This window comes from Phalacrocorax aristotelis, chromosome 8 (genome assembly GCF_949628215.1).
Source record: "Phalacrocorax aristotelis chromosome 8, bGulAri2.1, whole genome shotgun sequence".
NCBI lineage: Eukaryota > Metazoa > Chordata > Aves > Suliformes > Phalacrocoracidae > Phalacrocorax > Phalacrocorax aristotelis.
In genome coordinates, this window is record NC_134283.1 from 44838913 (window position 1) to 44853439 (window position 14527).

Sequence of the window (14527 nt, forward strand, 5' to 3'; positions counted from 1 at the left end):
TACAAGCAGAAAGGAAGCAAAGACACTATATGATACTCTGCATCGGCTTTAGCGTGTCAAAGGTCTTCACGAATAAGAAAATGATTTATTTTCAAATTTCCTTACCTGTGCCCTGGATCTGATTTTGCTATTTGTTGATATCCCAGGAACAACTGCCCTGCTCTAGCTACCGCGATTCAAGCAGTTAAATAGGAGATGCAATGAGAAAGGCACTCTCCTTGTAAGGGGCCTGCAGTCAGGCTGCGCCTTAACGATTCAGGAATTACCAAACTACTAGAAGTTGTTAACCCAATAGCATTTTGCACCCAGCACACCTGATCCAAGTTCCGAACCCTGTTCAATTTGTGTGCTTTAGGGTTAGCTTATTTTCCCGAGGTGAAGGTATAATAATCACATCGAGTAATTGCTACACACTTCAAAGGAAGATCTGATATATGCAGATAGTATCACTAGTCTAAGACAACATGGCTCCCAGTAATGACAATATACGTATCCAGCTTGTCAGAATACTTGTGAATATCCTACTATTTCACTGACCTTGGACTACAAAAATACTGTATGAAAATTAGCCCCTCTGGGTTAAGTTAGTCTTTCTGAATGTCTCATAGCCTTTATTTAATTAAAAAATCAAAGTATCCACGTGGACGAAGCAAAAGGAAAAAAATAATTACTTTTGTACATTCCCCTTTTAAAATACAGGTCTTCACTGTGTAAGCTTAAAATGCTTTGTGTAACACACACATAAGAAAAACCACCACCAAAGTGTTTACTAAAAACTAAATTTTGGTTATGTAGATTGGGATTTTAAAGCAGCTGGAAAATCCCAGCCCAAAGGGACTTACATTTAAGAAGCCAGGAATCAGACGGCAACTTACATCTAGCGGTTGTGAAGGTATTTTCAGCTTGGTTAGATGTGCTTTGCTGCTAGGCTTCAGCTCGTTCACGCTGCTGCTGTGGGTCTGACTACTGTAGTGTTCGGAGGATAACTTTGGTTCCATGGATTCCTGCCCATCCATTGGCCTTACATACGCAGTGGGTTTCTGTAACATTGAACTGGACTTGGACATTAGTGAGGGTGGGAAAGACTGATTAGAGTGTTGTCCACTTGAAAATGAGGGTACACGGGAGGGAGAGTCCCAGTTGGCATCAGGATCCCGGGGAGATTTTGAACGTTGATGTTCTTTGCTGTGGTGATCATTTCCATGAGATCTCGAATGGCTGGAGCTCAACGAAGAAACAGCAGATGGTTTTCCAGGGCTGGAAGAACGGGGTTTGGAGTGTTCGGACCCATGCTGGCTTTTTTTGCGGCTGCTGCTGCTACTGTACGAGTCGCGGTCGTGCCTCTGGCCACTGCTGCTAGTGTTATTGCCACTGCCACGCTGACTACTATGTCCGCTCTGTAAACCCGAGGACCGTTTCTGAGATTGCGAGGAAGTGCTGGGTGCTGGTCCTACAGGAGTCCATTTGCTGCTCTGGTGTGAGCTAGCATTATGTCTCTGATCACCAAAGAAACTTTGGTTTGATTTTTCATCTGGTGTTGATGGTACAGTTGGTTTGGGAATTCCAACAAGCTTTTGTAGCGATCTGTCTCCTATAAGATCCTTCATTTCATCATAATTACCAAGCATGCTCTGAATACGACTAGACAATTTGTCTTCTTTGCTGGTCTGTGAAAATAATTTTTTTAAAAAATAATGCTTTAAAAATATCACAACTTCACCTTCAGTGAACTGACTTGACAACTACTGCAGTTAATCTAAATTTCAGCGTTAAGACCACGACCAGCATCCATGCCTTTTCCCCCCACTGTTTACAATTCCCAGTTTTAGTTCTTAAAGCAGTAATTTAACCTCCTAAAGCCGTAATTTAACCTCCTAAAGCCTAAGGAAAAGATGTACTTCAGCAGCAGGAACAGCCGAAACAGCACTAGACAGTGCTTCAAATGACACACTGGTGAGCTGGATGGACCTTTAAAAATTGTAGATGCCTGCTGTCACCTTAGAGACTATTTCTCTAATTCAGAATGCATAAGTCCCAAAATGTTTTAATTAATGGTAAAATAAAATCAGCTTAACCTCACCACTGTATGTAATTTTTAGTTGATATTTATACCAACATAATTCTTGTTGGCAACAGTTATATGGGTTCTTTCTTATACAACTAGATTGTTTTCCAAATCAGGTATGCTCTATCATTAGCCATATATCCCAACCAGCTTTAGTTAACTCCGTACATGTGGGATTTGGTTATCGAGCACAGTAAAGTAATGGAGGATAGGAATGATAATATTTTTTTAAAAATAACCGTTTCTCAACTTTCCTCCTACAGGAAGCCAGTTTTCAGTCACAATGTTTTGATTCTTGACAACCAGCTGAAATTGTCGTAAGGGCACGGGTTTACTTTCAAAGTGAGTTTTGAGCTGCATAATGAAAAAATCTTAAATAGTACTTTTTTAGCTATCCCAGAATTAGGTTATTTTTTCCAGTTCTGTTCAGCAAATCAAACCTGGAAGGAAACTAGCACAGGTTTAAAGCTGTACGAGATCATAAACAGAGTCGACTCCTTCAAAGCAAACTAAAATATCAGATACAAACAATCGGCATACTCATTAAAAGCTGGCAGTTCTATCATATCAGGCATTTCAGCATTTAAAGTTAACCTCTTATTTAAACATTCTCTTTTTGAGTCTACCCAGGTCTGGATTACATTGATTGAAGGTTAGAAAGTTTAGCAACAGGCTAAAGTACCCAAAAAAAGGCCATTTGGCACGACACAATGGACAGTTTGATTGTTTTGAGTCACTGTAGCAAAAGCAGGAGAAAGCAAAAAATAGTTATGATTTTATCACCCCTTTTCTCACTCCCTACAAAGCAGCCCCTCCTTCATAAGCATTGCTATAAATCTGCCAGCAGAGCCGGTTAGTAACTGCCCCTACCTGGTTGACATTAAAAGCTGTGGATCTAAAAAGAATGCAGATAAAAATAAATTTTAACTACAAATCTGAATATGACTTCTGCTATAAAAACTGCGTTTGTAAGAACTGCATAAACTCACAACTTTGTATGGTTCAGCAAAGAGAGGAGAGTTAGGTGGAAAGGCTTCTTCACCCTGTTGAATTTCTTGATTTCGCCTTTCCCTTTCTTTCATACGCAGCACATTCCGGTCTTCACGGTTCATGTTGCTACGAATAAAAAAAAATGATTTCTGGTCACAGAAGGAAATGAGGAGGGATGCGAGTGCGCACAGCGAGCCCCTGCCCCTGTTCTGCCAAAAGAATCACCTCAGTTAAGAACCCCCTGCCGACTGTAACTCCTCAAAACTGAAAAGATGTTTGTCCAATTTAAGACACCTCGCATTTAGAAGAGCCATAACCCACAATCTACAGCTAGCTTTTAACAGGGAAAGTTTATGCAGCAATAAAAAAAAAGGCAAAAAAAAAAGCCACGAAGTCCTCAGGCAAGTAACTATTTAAAACATTTCACCTGCTTGAATCATCTAGCTATTTCAACCCACACTGTACATCTCCCATTCATTTCTAAAATACTTTTTCTCCTCTACATCCCCCAAATGTTCTGCAATTTTACTCTCTTGTCCCCCCACCCATTCAGTGCCTGCCTTCTGCTGTAGATTTGGTTTTATTTTTGTCGCTGACATACCTTTACTGGCACCCGTTCTCCAACGTATCCTAACCTCAAGCTTTGATGTTGTTCCCAGGTCTCCCTGACTCCCAAAAGACATTTCTAGTCAAAGCACTAATTTCAGTGAAGTTCTGGCAATACTGCACCTTTGGCCTCAGACCGTAGTGTTCTCCTACTGCAAAAACGCAGATTAAAAACCTGCCAATCTCCTTTCTTACAAATTTTAGCTGTAGTTTGGTCTTGCTGCCTCGGTTAACAGAAATACGTCAAATTGTTGCAACACCGGAAAAAAAAAAAAAGTTGGAAAAGATTCCCTTTGAGCTCAATAAAGCATTGGCACTTAAAGGAGTAAACAAAATAAGGTGATAAATAACGTGGTACTACCTCCTTTAACATGTGCTACACTTCAATATCAAGAGATTTTATAAATGTGCCTCACTGATCTGAAAAAAGTGTGGTAGGTGCTTTCAGGAGAGAAATAGATGTTCTTCCATATAATTTGCAGTCTGAAATGGAAATGTTGTCTGCTTCGAAAATCATTATTTCATGTTTATAGACAGCTGCCTGATTATTTAAAAAAAATAAATATTTGCTACAGCATTACTTTGAAAGCTATGCAAAACCAGCTATTCCATTTCAAAAAAGACAACTTCAACCTACCCCTCAAGTTTTTAGTCTTTTCACCTTAATTACGTTTTAGCCTCTTACTGTAATGTCTTACTCATTTGGCTTCATTTTGTCTACTACTCTGAATACAGTGAAATCTAAGAGGATGCCAAAACCGGAATAAACCCACAGTTAAATTTAAACCCATGTTTAAATCTTTGACACTTTTTAAGGCAACGGGCTTGTTGTAGTTCCCTGCACTGGAACCATTTGCATTGTAAACAAGGTAGAAGCATTAGCATAATCCAACTCGATGCTGGTATCAAGCCTATGAATATGGGAACTTTTAAATTACATGTGAAAAATCACTTTCTTCCTCCAGTTATCCTGGAATCAGCTGAACTCACGTCATTGCAAGTGAGCATCAAGGCTGCCTACTGAGAGGGGGACCTGTACACTGGCACGTGGCAAGCAAACTGCCCGCATCATTTTGACATTAACGGCAAACTTGTTTTAAAAGTTTAAGGTTTAAAAAGCTTATTCTTCAGAGTGAAGCCCGGTTTCTTACACAGGTAAGATTTAAACAGAGACAAATATCAGATTTAATTATAGACACTGATCAGTTAAAGCCAACTGGAACAGTTTGAATCTATGCCATTTTATGGTTAAAGGCAAAATGTGAGTCAAGGAATAGGAGTACCGTACCTTTGAGTCGTTTGTTCACATCAGTACACGGAGATTGTGAATTCTATACAGCTATACACTTAGAAGATTATAATCTTAAGGAAGAATTTTACATCTACGTTTCACAAATAGAGGGTTAAAAATGAATAAAGCCCTTTCCTATTTTTTCACAGATACAAGATTAATTTTTCAAAATTTTATCAACATTTACTGTAACTCTTGGGCCCGACAAAAAAAACCCAAGATTTGCACCAACGCTGTCACATGAAAGGAACGTTATAGCAAAGATCCACTTGAGGTCAGAGCTGGAGCAAACCAGAGCGGATCTGCCCACACCTGCCAGGTCAAGGCAAAACTGGGCATCAGAAATACACCAGCTAATCATGCTTTTTACCCCTCCTCCCAGTCTTCTGTAGTACAGTAAATGACAAATATCTTCATGGGTAGTCATTTTGACTGTCAGGGATTGGGTTTAGGGTTGGGTGGGGGTTTTTTTAACACTTTTTATTAAAGACAGTAATTTCAGTGTGATCCAAGTTAGACTTTTTTCTATCTAATCTTCTATGTCTCTTCACAGAGATATTTTAAGGGCCTACAATATGTACTAAGCTATTAAAATCACACTAGCATTAAATGTGTAAATAAATGAAGTTAGCAGGGCCTTCTTAACTCTGTACTTCAGACAACTTCCCACTCAAATTTGTACCTTCCACAGTCATGAAATGTAACAGAAGATAAATTTGCCCGTGTTCAGGAAAAGCAAGCAGTAGAGGTGCCTTGAAAAGCAGAAGACTAAGGCATGCCTACTAAATCAACATTGCTAGCAATTAACTTCAGCATACCAGAAATTGCAAAACTAAGTTTTCAGACCACTTGTAATTATAACAAACTTTTAAAATCCACTATGCAAAACTCTACTACTGTGATCAAAGTTATGTACTATTTGCTGGTCCCCAGGTTCTTTCGCCCCAAGTCAGAGTGGACACCAGCCGGTCTCATGCTGGCACGAGAGGCTCCGTTCCCTCCCAGTTTCATCGCTGACTGGTGGGAAGGAGCTCTGCAGATGCAGCCAGAGCTGCACAGAGGCAGAACAGCGTCTCCCTCTCCCACATCCACACCCATTCCCCAGATTTAAAACTTTTCCCACAAGATAAAAGAGCCCGGAGCAGCTTGGTGCAGCCGAGCTCCTGCCACCCCTACCCACCCCTCTGGGCAAGAGGGCAGCATCTCTGCTCCTCCCTCCCTGCACACCAGGCCTGGAAGTGGAAGGTGAAGAACTTGTTGACTTGTACCTGCTGCTATCAAGAGGATCCTGCTATAATTTCCCCTTCCCTCTTCCCGGGAGGCCTGAGCGAAAGTGTGAACTCCTAGGAGGAGCAGAGCCAGGCTAAGGGAGACAAAACTAATGCTCCCGCAGCAAGGACCAAAGCCACCTTAAATTCCACATCTGGGGAAAGAAAAGTTCAAAAATTAAAAGAAATTAGAAAACAGGTCTGAAGCACAGCATAGTATTTCCATTTTTAGAAAGTCTAGTTCTATATGGTTTGAGTCATTATTTTTGCAGTGAGCCGGGCTGTGCTCTGCACAGTCCATCTCGTGCACCACCTCACTACACAGCTGTCTCTGTCCAAATCTCGTGCCTTTCCTCCAGCTCACTGCAAACAGTTGAAAGACAGAAGGAAATTCATCAGGATGTTCACAGAAACTTCTGACACAAAATTCACTTCTGCGTATTCTTTAACCGCTGTCAACCGCTGACCTAGATGTACCGAGCAAACGAACTAGTCGAGCATGGTTCGAATCATCCGTACAAGAAACACCATTTTCATTCCTCCTTCCAACACCTTACTAAATCCTATTTGGTATTTCTGTTCATCCTTAATCCAAAAAGGGCATGGCTTTGGCTGGAGTTCACTCAAGCAATCATCATCATCCTGGACTTTATAGCTCGTGTTATGGAACTGCAACCTTCTCCTGCTTCCCGCCTCCCACTCCCTCCACTCTGGGGCAGGGGGACAGATCCCAGGTATGGGACTTTTGGACCATGTTTTTAGTTTATTAAAAAACAACAACAACAGCAACAACAACAACACACCCACACTGCCAAAGTTTTACTGGCAACGCTGTTAAAGGAAAGAGGACCTTGGCCAATCCCCGGGTACAGGCGTAGGACTAACAGCCGACTTCTCACCCCTCCTGAACCACATCAGGCATCCGAGAGCCTGTCCTTGCACAAGTTCACCAGCACCCTCGCCGGCAGCAGCATTGCTCCATCTTCCCAGACACCGTAAGGCAAAACCATCAAAGGTGAAGGTCCACCTGAGGAACCCACCACGTGCAGCCCGGTAAGAAGTACTCCAAAACCACCGCTTTTCAACCAAGCGTTAGTGGGTCTTCAAAGCATGTTTACAACACCTTGACTTCCTTCAGGACATCCTCATTTAACTTACCAGCTTTTTTTCTGCCTGTATCGGTTTCATAAGCAAGAGAAATCAAACAGTTCATTTATCCAGTGCCGGTTAATTGGCTGCGATGAAACCCAATTTTTGTTTGACAACATTTGGCCACGAACGATAAACAGCTTTCAGAGAGAACAGACAATATCTAGTGCTTGTGCAGGGCACACCCAGCTGCACCAAGCACAGACAACTCAGCCGATTTTCTGTTTTCTTTTAAAAAAGGAAGGGGGGAAAAAAAAAAGCTGGAAATCCTGCTTGTAATAAGGAACGATATGTTTACAGAAGGCATTTAAAAATACCTGAAACTGCCTTAACGCTGCATCAGGCTCCCTCCAAAGGTTCCTGTACTTATTTCAAATATTTTTCTTTCTTGTACCATGAATAACAAGGAGCATCTAAGGAGTTGGCATGGCATGTTTCTCCCAACTTGTGCATCAAGTGTGGCATCACTCCTAATCCTGTCACTAAAATCACGTACTCAACCCTAAAATGCTACTCTGTCAGCTTTTAATACAAATGCACTCACATAAGAGCAGTTAAAAAAAGGGAGAAATTGAAGAAATAACTGCCCCGCAACAACAAAATGAACAAAAACCCACCGACACACAAAACAGGAACACGGTCTGGTGTCACCAAGAACTATTTAATACTTGTCACATGAAAGTGAACGCGTAGCCTTAACTTCTAGTTTTCTATGTTATGATAAACTAAAAAAAAACTGCAGGAAAAAAATAAACCACTTCCTACTGAGATGACACAGTTTTGCACAAAAGAGCATGCTTCTCCTGGTACAGCTTAAAGGACAATCACAATGTCGCAGACACAAGCACTACCATCATCAAAGTCGTCTTCAGAGAGTTTTATAACACTGAAATAAAGAACAAAACTAAGAACAAGAGTTTACAGAGAAATCAAATAATATTCGTATGTGGCAAGAAACAGGGGAAAAGCACTTCAAAAGCACAAAGTATTCCACTTCTTTACAAAACAATTTTTTACAAATACAAACCACTGATTCACCATTAACAAACATAAATATTTCTCATTTCTGTAACACAAACATAAATGTTCCTCCTTTCTATAACACAAACAAATGTTTCTATCCCGCCCTTCATGTCAGGGGTTCCTCCTGCACATTCAACAACGCGATCACAAAGCTCTAAGAGCTGGACGTGAACACCTTTGTAGGTACTGTGAGGGTGGGAGAGCTCCAAAAAAATAAATAATAAAAAACCGCCAAGTTGGCCTAGGTCAGGTTAATGTTTGATGAGAACTACCAGGGAGGGCAGAGCTCGCAGCTTGCCATAGGCACTTCTTCCTGCTCAGCTCCGAAACACGGCAGAAATCCCCAAGAAAGCACTACACGCCTGGACTTGCCGCTGCTGCTCAGACAAATGAGCACAAATCCCTCACCACCGTTAGTCCAGAAAAAAATTCACACTACTTTTTGTAAAAGCACGTTGTTAATTCCAGCGTCTCAGTCCAGCGACGACGCGAGTAACTGCACCCTGCTCTTTGGTTTTGTACGTCAGATTGCCCCCTTCATTCCCCAAAGCTGGACTGGGTTACCCAAGTATCAGCCAGCCGGCATCCTCTACTTGAGACGCCACCGCACCGCAACGATGGGTTTAAGAGTTATAGTGATGGCTTGTAACTCAACACTCACTACTGAAAAAGGACTTGGGGATCCTTTAGGACTAAAGAGGCTCTGTAAGTGCAACAACTCATTAAACAAGTTCCGATGAGAAATGGGAATATTATTTGTCACACACAAGATTCAGCACATAGAAGCGAGGGCTGTATTTTGACTAAGGTAAGAGTTAACACCCAGCAACTGGATTTTAGAAGCCAGATTAAGGAGGAAACTTCTAACTTAGCTGCAATTCAGCTCATTTAAAACAAAGTTTTAAGTCCATTTCTAAAACATACTGCTAAAATAGCTTAAAATTGCTTACATCCAGGAAGAATTTCCAAGACTGGTTTGATGTAATATACTCAAGGGATCTTAAGGGATCCAGAACTACCCACTCTTTAAAGCATCATATTTTTGTTCAAAAGTATTACAGGGTAGGGAAAATATCTGCTCCCCCCTTCTCCCTGATTAACCTTACACAGGTGTCGGTTTTTGTGTCACTGTCAAGGACAAGCTGTAACCATCTGCAATGCTGGCTGTGTCGTTCTTGATTCAGCACAGAAGACCACGAAGGGACTACACTGCACCACCCAGACTCTCCTGCAAGCCTGGTAACTCCCACCCAAAGACATAGTCCCTATCTCCTCTGAAGATAAGCAGACCTGAGGCTATCAGCTCTGCCTATTTTTCTTTTTTCTATCCCATTTACGGACAGGAAGAAGCAACAGCTGCCTGGCACTCAGCAACAAAGTTCCCAGCTCTTTTTGTTCATAGAGAGCAGAGCTGCTTGCAGGACATTGACTTCAGTCCCTCCTTTTTGTCCGGTCTCTTCAGAAACTGTAGCGAAATAGGGAAGCCTAGGAAGTAACAGCTCTCTCCTCCTCTCTAGGTGGATGCAGAGGACAGTTCCATCCTCCATCAACCATCCCGCGACCTGCCACAAAGCAAAGGCACAGGCAGACGGCACAGAGCCCAGAGGAGTGACCCAACAGTGGCGGTACTGATTCAAAGGAAGAGTATCTCTAACGCTGTGCTCCACCAAAGCCATCTTCTACTAAAATTGTCATTTTTTGCACCCACCACAAGGCCAAGTCAGGTAAGACAGAGGAGCTTCGATCTACTCTTGTTATCAGCAATGGGGCCTGAGCCAGAAGAGGGAAGTAAAGCTCATTTCTGCTGTCATGGAAGCAGAACTTCAACACTGCCTTCCTGAGTCTTTGCATCTCCTATTTGCTCCATCTTGCAATACCAAAGCTACTTTCAGGGATACGAGGCTTTCTTAACCAAGGCAATGATACTCCTGTTAACGTCATCTGAAGCTCGAGCCCTGACACCCTCCAGTTCAGAGGGTATCAAACCCAGACCGAACTCAACAGAGCTCCGCCATCCACTGAGAACACAAATCTGTTTCTCACACAAATCTCAACTCAGCAAACTTCAACCCAGTTCAATCTCACACTCAAACAAAAAAGTTCTCATCCTTTCACTTCTCCATCCCTGGCAGATTCTATAATTTGCACAGTGCAAAGATGGAGCATCATGAACCCAAAATTTTTACACGCAATCTTTTCATGTCCACACAGGCTAACCGAAGTGTATTCTAATAGTTTCCCAACAATATTCTGCACTTTAATTGGGCAGAAACTTAATAACCAAATTCCTGTGCCTACACGTTCTTCTGTTTAAACTTTGAAGCCAAGACAATTGGTGTTTAAATTTTATTAAGCAATAGTTATTCAGACATCCAACATTAATCTGCTATTATAGTTCTGACTTCCTCACATTAATTTACTTTCATAAAAGCATCATTACATTGGAGTGTTATGAACTCTACGGCATGAGCATTAAGAAAGGATTCACTTCACAGAAATTCCCTGATAAATAGGCTCAGTTTAAGATTTGAAACAGTAGGCAATGTTTTACCGAGGTGCCATCTAAACTGAGAGAGTGAGAAGGCAAAAGGGGAAAATCACATTCATGGTTCACATCCTTCTCCCGTCTTAACAGAACTACAGAAGAAGTAAGGAGGGAAAAAGTTTATCACACACATTACCCAGGTTCAACTGCCATGTCCTCCAGCCTTCTTGAAAGACCATCTGTTTGCACTGCCTCACAAGACAGTCATCATGGACTTCCTATCGTAACCAAGGTTCACGCGTTCCGCTGCGTAACATAATAAAACGAACATCAAGGTTTGAGATAATAAATTCTGCCACGGTATAAACCACTTAGATCTTCTCTAACTGCTCGCAGGAGTAAGGTCTCTTCCACGTGACAGCACCGTATAAACACTGATCGCCTCTGCCTCTTCCCCTTGCCCTTTCAAGCACAGCTTATTCTCTAAACACAATTTTCATTTGACACACCTTCACAACACAACACAACCATCAGTGAGAAAGTATTTTGGGGCTATTAATACATCCTGTGCCCAGCTGTACTCGGTACTCAAAGCAAAAGGCAATTTTTAGAATTTGAGAGTACGGTACGGGTGTGGTTCCAAGTCCCTGGTCCAGGGCAGATCCCCAAAGCAGCTCCCGCCCCGTGCCGTGCTCCTGCCTTGCACCGCCCTCCTGGTTGTGCTGACACGGCCACTCATTGGAGCTGGTTATGCCGAATTAGGGAAATCTGCGCAGGTTCAAAAATAGGTATTTTGGGGCCAGGGTTATTTTTAAACACAGATAAGTTTGAATGCTCCATGGTTGCATCAGATCAGCTCAGCTCAGATCAGCTCCAGAGAGCAGGAATAAAAATCATAGAATTCATTAAGGCTGGAAAAGTCCTCTAGGATCAAAGTGCAACCGTCAACCCAACACCACCATGTCTACTTAAACCACGTCCTGCAACCTCTTCAAAACAAAACAACAAAAAACCTAACAAAACAACAACAACAAAAAACATCTCCACATAAGTCTCATTAAATTACTGCCCATGCTCTTTGCATCGCAGCGTCACCGGTGGACTTTGTCTGCAACAAGTGACAAGCAGCGCAGTTATGACTGATGGAACGAGAGCAGAAGGATGCCGCTGAGCACGCCGGCAGCCTAGCCAGCATTAAGGAACTTCACCATTTAGTGATTTAACTCGCTTCAGAAACACAGTAAAACACTTGAGGTATGCTACAAAAATACTGAGTAGCACAACAAAGTGCAATATGTTTCCAGACTGTTAGCAGAGCAACCAAAGGCAGTAGAGGGGAAGCATCAAAAAGCCAAATGAGTTCATGCATGTCGGCATGTAAATATCTTTTCAAAAGCGACGGCTCGACCTCACATAGCACCAACTGTTCCCGTTAGTGGTCACGGTATTTCTAGGATTGCTTTGCATTTTGAAAACTGGCACGGTTCATAGACTTCTTAAAATCCACAATACTGAGTACCAGAAAAGAGAGAACTTTAACTCTGATTCCCAGTTTTCAACCCTGACTTGCATGTAAAACTTTACCAAATTCATCACCGTTTGTCACCTGTCTAAAAACTGCTATTAATATGTGAATGCCGTGACAGCTCAGAGACCTGGGATACTTTCTGAAATCTAAAAAGAAAGTTTTCAGTTATAAGTACCCTAAGATGACAAGAGTTATTAGTTAACTCTTAGTTAGCATATTAGTTAAACGTTGGAAAAACCCACTAGAGAAGAGGAGTATTTAAGATTTGCAGACAAAGAGGAAAATAAATTGAAGCGAGAGGAAGGGACCGCAATTACCGACAGAGGTACGCCGAAATTCAGCAGGAAAGCCACAGCTTTGATGTGCAGTGCTTCCAAACAAACACTAGTTTAAAAAGTTGGAAAGTCTTCATCCTACCTATTAAATGCCACCTGTATTTTATAATCCCTGAAAGCAGATTGAGAAAAACAGCCACTGAGTATCAAGCTATTTATTATAGTATCAATTACTGCAGGAAAACAATTGATAAGTGTTAATTTAGCTATACAAATACCCTTTCAATAATTTTTTTCCCCTCTAATGACATTAAGTTGGGGTGTCTGGCTTTGGTTTATTTCCCAAAAAAAAGTTCTTACAGCTTTTTCTCACTTTCCTGGCCATGGCCCTAAAAGGGAGTCATGCTGTTTCCAGGTCTACCCGATTTAAGCACCAAAAAGAGGCTGAGCCATCAAAGACCCCCCCCCGGACAGTCCATGCCCTGCGCTGCTCCCCATTTACAGGGATCCCACGTCCCAGGCAGGGCAGCTGGGAATCAAACGGTGCCTTCGTGGTCGTCCCCGCAGAGCACCAGCACCGCTCACGTGCAACCCACTGCCGTCCGGCGCCGCCCGTTACACCAGAGATGGGATAATTGTGAACAATAATAATGATGAAGTATCTTCTGCAGAAGATATGTAAACCGATCCTGGTCTACCCAGACTAAAAACTCAACTTCTGCATTTGATAAACTAGTAAAGGCGTTGTGCAAGCAGGTTTTGAACTGCTATTTCTAACATATTTTTAACTATAAGCTTAAAGACTTGACAGACATGAAACTGCAAAACATAGAATCATAACATATAGAATTTGAAGTCAGTGAAACTCAATGAATCTTGCCATCAAAGAAAGAAGTTAAGCTTTTTCTTGTATGAAGTTAAACACTTGCAAAAGTCTTGTCAAAATTCAGTTGAATTTCAAAACACTTAACGCAATCGGCCAGTTCGGTTCACACAGACTTTCAGCACGTCAGTTTGTTACAAAACTTAAACCTGATAATGTCTCTGTTAACAGATAAAACCGCTTTTAAATGCTACAGAAATTACATGGCAAGAAAAGCTTCTCACTGCTAAAGCTTCCAGGGATACGGTGGACAAAACTAGGTTCAATTAAACAGTTTTGTTGCCTTTCTTGGGCACCTGGCACAGATGGGAACTCCTTATTGACGGCTGAATAAACTGAACTCTATTAAGCGCAAGCTAAGATTAATTTTTTTTAAGATATGATTCACTATTTACTTACACATAATAATTTAAAAAATATTAAGCTCTATAATGGATCAAAATAAATTGTATTAATACAAAGTACACTCCTGCTAGCAAGAAATCACCCCATTACACCATCCAGTGAGATCCAAACTTTGTACTCGTCTTCTCTTAAATAGAAACCGTGATTAAACCACACCCATTTGTGACCATCTTTAGTTTTCGGGTCTGTCAGTAAATCATGACTGAATGTATTTTAACATTCCTCTGAATAACTACATGCTGGAGCACGCCGTGCGGAGCGAGGAGTGCCACGCAGCGCACGCAGGTCCCGGCAGTCACCGGCGCTCCCCTCTCCGTGCCCGTGCCCCACCACCCACACTGCGCCGCTTCCCTGCCTCGGCAGAGCCAACGGCAGTTGGATTTATCAAAAAAAACCCCAAACAAGCAAGAAAAATCAACACAGGCTATCGGGGCCTACTACGTACGTGAAGAGGACACTATGAAAACATCTTTAAAGGTCAATTTGGCAGGGATGTTGCTTCATGGGGCCATAAAAGAATGCAACGTTTTTCTTAAAACAGAGGAAATTGGAGAAAAAA

The 14527-nt window shown here is 41.9% G+C and overlaps 1 protein-coding gene across 6 annotated transcripts in view; it reads right to left on the reverse strand.

Annotated features, from left to right (window-relative positions):
• AFF4 (ALF transcription elongation factor 4) overlaps positions 1 to 14527 on the reverse strand; it is a 54280-nt gene that overhangs the window by 32295 nt on the left and 7458 nt on the right. For 3 of the 6 annotated variants that reach the window (XM_075102986.1, XM_075102985.1, XM_075102987.1), the window contains exons 2-4: positions 6221 to 6375; positions 3055 to 3181; positions 876 to 1667 (exon numbers count right to left, since the gene is read on the reverse strand). In XM_075102986.1, the coding sequence (XP_074959087.1) occupies positions 876 to 1667; positions 3055 to 3177 (915 nt within the window). In that variant the 5' untranslated portion in view covers positions 3178 to 3181; positions 6221 to 6375. The remainder of the gene's footprint in view (positions 1 to 875; positions 1668 to 3054; positions 3182 to 6220; positions 6376 to 14527) is intronic. The other 3 variants (XM_075102989.1, XM_075102984.1, XM_075102988.1) reach the window with 1 other exon arrangement.